Source organism: Populus nigra, chromosome 7 (assembly GCF_951802175.1).
Source record: "Populus nigra chromosome 7, ddPopNigr1.1, whole genome shotgun sequence".
Classification (NCBI taxonomy): domain Eukaryota; kingdom Viridiplantae; phylum Streptophyta; class Magnoliopsida; order Malpighiales; family Salicaceae; genus Populus; species Populus nigra.
In genome coordinates, this window is record NC_084858.1 from 19,828,399 (window position 1) to 19,831,530 (window position 3,132).

The 3,132-nt window shown below is 36.7% G+C and overlaps 1 protein-coding gene across 1 annotated transcript; it reads left to right on the forward strand.

The window, feature by feature from the left end:
- Positions 1-685: 685 nt before the first annotated feature.
- On the forward strand, positions 686-1,831 carry LOC133700149 (uncharacterized). The gene has a single exon (XM_062123699.1). It carries the CDS (start codon positions 686-688, stop codon positions 1,829-1,831), a length of 1,146 nt encoding a protein of 381 aa, XP_061979683.1.
- Positions 1,832-3,132: the final 1,301 nt, after the last annotated feature.

Below are 3,132 nucleotides of genomic sequence, written 5' to 3' on the forward strand. Positions count from 1 at the left end.
TGATAACAGAGACAAAAAAAAAAAAAAAATTAAGGGAAGAACTTGGCATTGCGAAGCTCTACAATCCCATGTCCAAGGTATGGCCTCTTTGTTCCTTTTCTATTGGCATAAGAAAAGATATTAAGATTTATTTTTATATCAACATATTAAAATATAAAAAAATAATTAATTTAAAAAAATTCAAAAAATTACAAAACTGAAGTTCAACCACATCGCAAAAAACTCTTATAATCTCAATATCGACCATGGCCGAAGGTGAGTACACAGAATGCTAGTGCTGCCTATTGAAAGAACATAGGGTCTTTAATTCAGCTAGGATTTTTTCAAGTTCCACGATCGTGTTCTCCCTATATTTTTGCTTCGATTTCTCAGAAAAACCTTTCTCGTAATCCAAATATGACAAAGCAAGAGACAATGACCCACCAAATTGTTCCCTCACACCAAATCGGGCCTTGATTTTTTGGTCATCAACTAGGTATAGTCCTAGAATTTTGCTCCATTCTTAACATTAGCTACCCTCCATGCATAATCCTTAGTCGATGCAACAACCCCTTTGTTGTGTTCTCCGCTGGTTTCTTTATATGTTCCATTTTTGTCTACATAATAATTCCCATTTCACCTAAGATCAATCAAAATCATATAGGAACCATACTAGAACTACCACCTCATCTTTGCCAGTTCTTCAATGGGTTCGCTTCCTTCTCCTCCCCAAGCAACAACACCACCTTCATCGCCGGAATCTTCTCCTTCTAGCTATAGGGTCTATGCCTCATTCTGCCACAAGAATGTTTCCAATTGGATAGAATGTTACAATCCATCAAATAACACGTGGAGTTATGTTAGCTCAGTTCCTAACCTGATTGAAAACCATGTCTTGAAAGGTTTTGCAATGGTTACATTAGGCGATTCAATTTACATAATTGGAGGATTATTATGTCGCAGGGTGCAAGCTCCTAACAGTATCGATGAGTCTGACGAATTTATCGACGTCGGTGTTGAGGTGCTACCATCGGTTCTTCGCTACAATGTTTGTTCTAACCAATGGTCTCAAAGTGCACCCTTAGGCGAGCCACGGTGCGATTTTGCTTGTGCTATATGCGAGAATAAAATTTACGTGGCAGGAGGCAAGTCCAGTTTGGCAAGTAGAAGGGGAATTTCTTGTGCCGAGGTATATGATCCAATCCTTAATGCGTGGAGCCCTCTGCCGAGTATGAGCACATTGAGGTACAAAAGTGTAGGTGTGACATGGCGAGGTAAAATCCATGTGGTAGGGGGGTTTGCCATGAGAAGGGACTCCGATAAGACGGTGCCGTTTATAACCGAAAGGAGCTCCGCTGAAGTGTACGATCCACGAACAGAAAAGTGGGATCTAGTGGCAGGAATGTGGCAATTAGATGTGCCTCCTAATCAAATTGTGGAAGTTGACGGGAGCCTGTTTAGCTCCGGTGATTGCTTCAAAGCATGGAAAGGTTACATTGAAGCCTATGATGGGAAGCTCAAAATATGGAATGTTGTTGATGGATCACATTTGCAAACTCTCAACTCACCAATTTCACCTTCAGATGACAACAATGAAAATTGGCCACCAACCCAACGAATATACCTCACTATGGCACCAATTGGGACTCGATTATTTTTCCTGGCAGGCTATAGGAAGGCTGGGGAATTGTCACGTATAATGTCCACGGCCCTTATTTTTGACACTACAGCAACTAGACGTGCATGGGCGAGCTCTGAGCCCATGGAAGAGGAGGGGGTGAAGGAACTTTGTAGCCATTGTTGCGTAGTTAGAATTTCTGAAACGACAGTTGCAAGTGAAGTGACAATCTAATGCTAGTGATGCTTGTATTACATGAAAGCCGAATCGAATGTAATGCGTACACATACGACTGGAATTAATTGAATAATTCTTGCACTTGCAGAAGTCCATGATACTCCTTACTTGAGTGAAAAACATCTCTCTGCTTAATCTGTCTTTGCTGGGATGCTCCACTTGTGACTCGAGTGCATGATTTTGGTTAGATTGGGATGACCAAATAAGATAAGTCTTGTACAAGTATGTGTCTTTTCTTAAGAGTTATTGATGTATGAAAAAGAGGCATTTATGGTCTTAATTTAGAGAATTAGAAGCCATGCTAATCAATAGCCAGCACTTTTCCTCTCAAAGTCGTAACTCACCTAATTTTCTAACCCCAAATGGGCGTGTGGCCTTCGCCACTACAAATATGTCTACTCTATCCAAGATTCAATAGATTAAAGAGTTCCTTTTCAAAGTGCTTCACTGCTGCCAATAATTAGAAACGATCAGGTGTAGGAAATATCTACTTGAAAGAGTTATTAAATGACTCAAATAGATAACAAGATTTTATTTAAAATTATATGTATGTATGTATGTATGCACACAAAACAATTATTTTATTTAAAATAATAAGGAGTTGAAGACTTTTACTGCTTGAAAACTCTATCCTTGACGGAAAGATAATCATGGACTCTTATAATGATATGGATCTTGACCTGTCTGTAAATATATTCTTGTAATTATCATCAAGTCACAACTTAAAAAAAAAATCAGGCTAAAAAACTTTATCCCTACTTCTCTCTATTATTGAGAGAAAATAAATTTTTAGATTTTACACATGGAACAACAATATGATTATTGCTTAGAGAAAAGAAAAGCTACCATCATGAATTCATATATGTTTTTTTTTAAATAATTACTTCCAATGTGAAAAGTATGATAGTTAAATATCTAGAATTACATATTAAACTAAATTAATTTTTACATTGTTGAACCTTCCCTGTTTTTTAATTTAAATATTATTGGATTAAGAAGGTTCTTTAACATGGTATCAGAGCTTTGATGATCAAGCGGTCATGAGTTCGAATCTTACAATTCTTATTTATTTGATAAAAATTAAGCACAAAGTAATGCAGGCTTGTGTAAGTTTTAAGTTCAAAGAACAAGTTTCAAGCCCAAAAAGCTTTCACTTGAGAAGGTGTGTTAGAGAATAATATAAATTATATCTTAGACCTTACCTACAACTTAAGCTATTGGGTTGAGATGATTCTTTAGCCATTGTTAATCTTAATTGTATGGATTCAAATTTTATTTTAATGATTTTATTTTATTAT

Coding starts and splice junctions, on each gene's coding strand:
- LOC133700149 (XM_062123699.1), top strand. CDS start 686: ATGGGTTCGCTTCCTTCTCCTCCCCAAGCAACAACACCACCTTCATCG.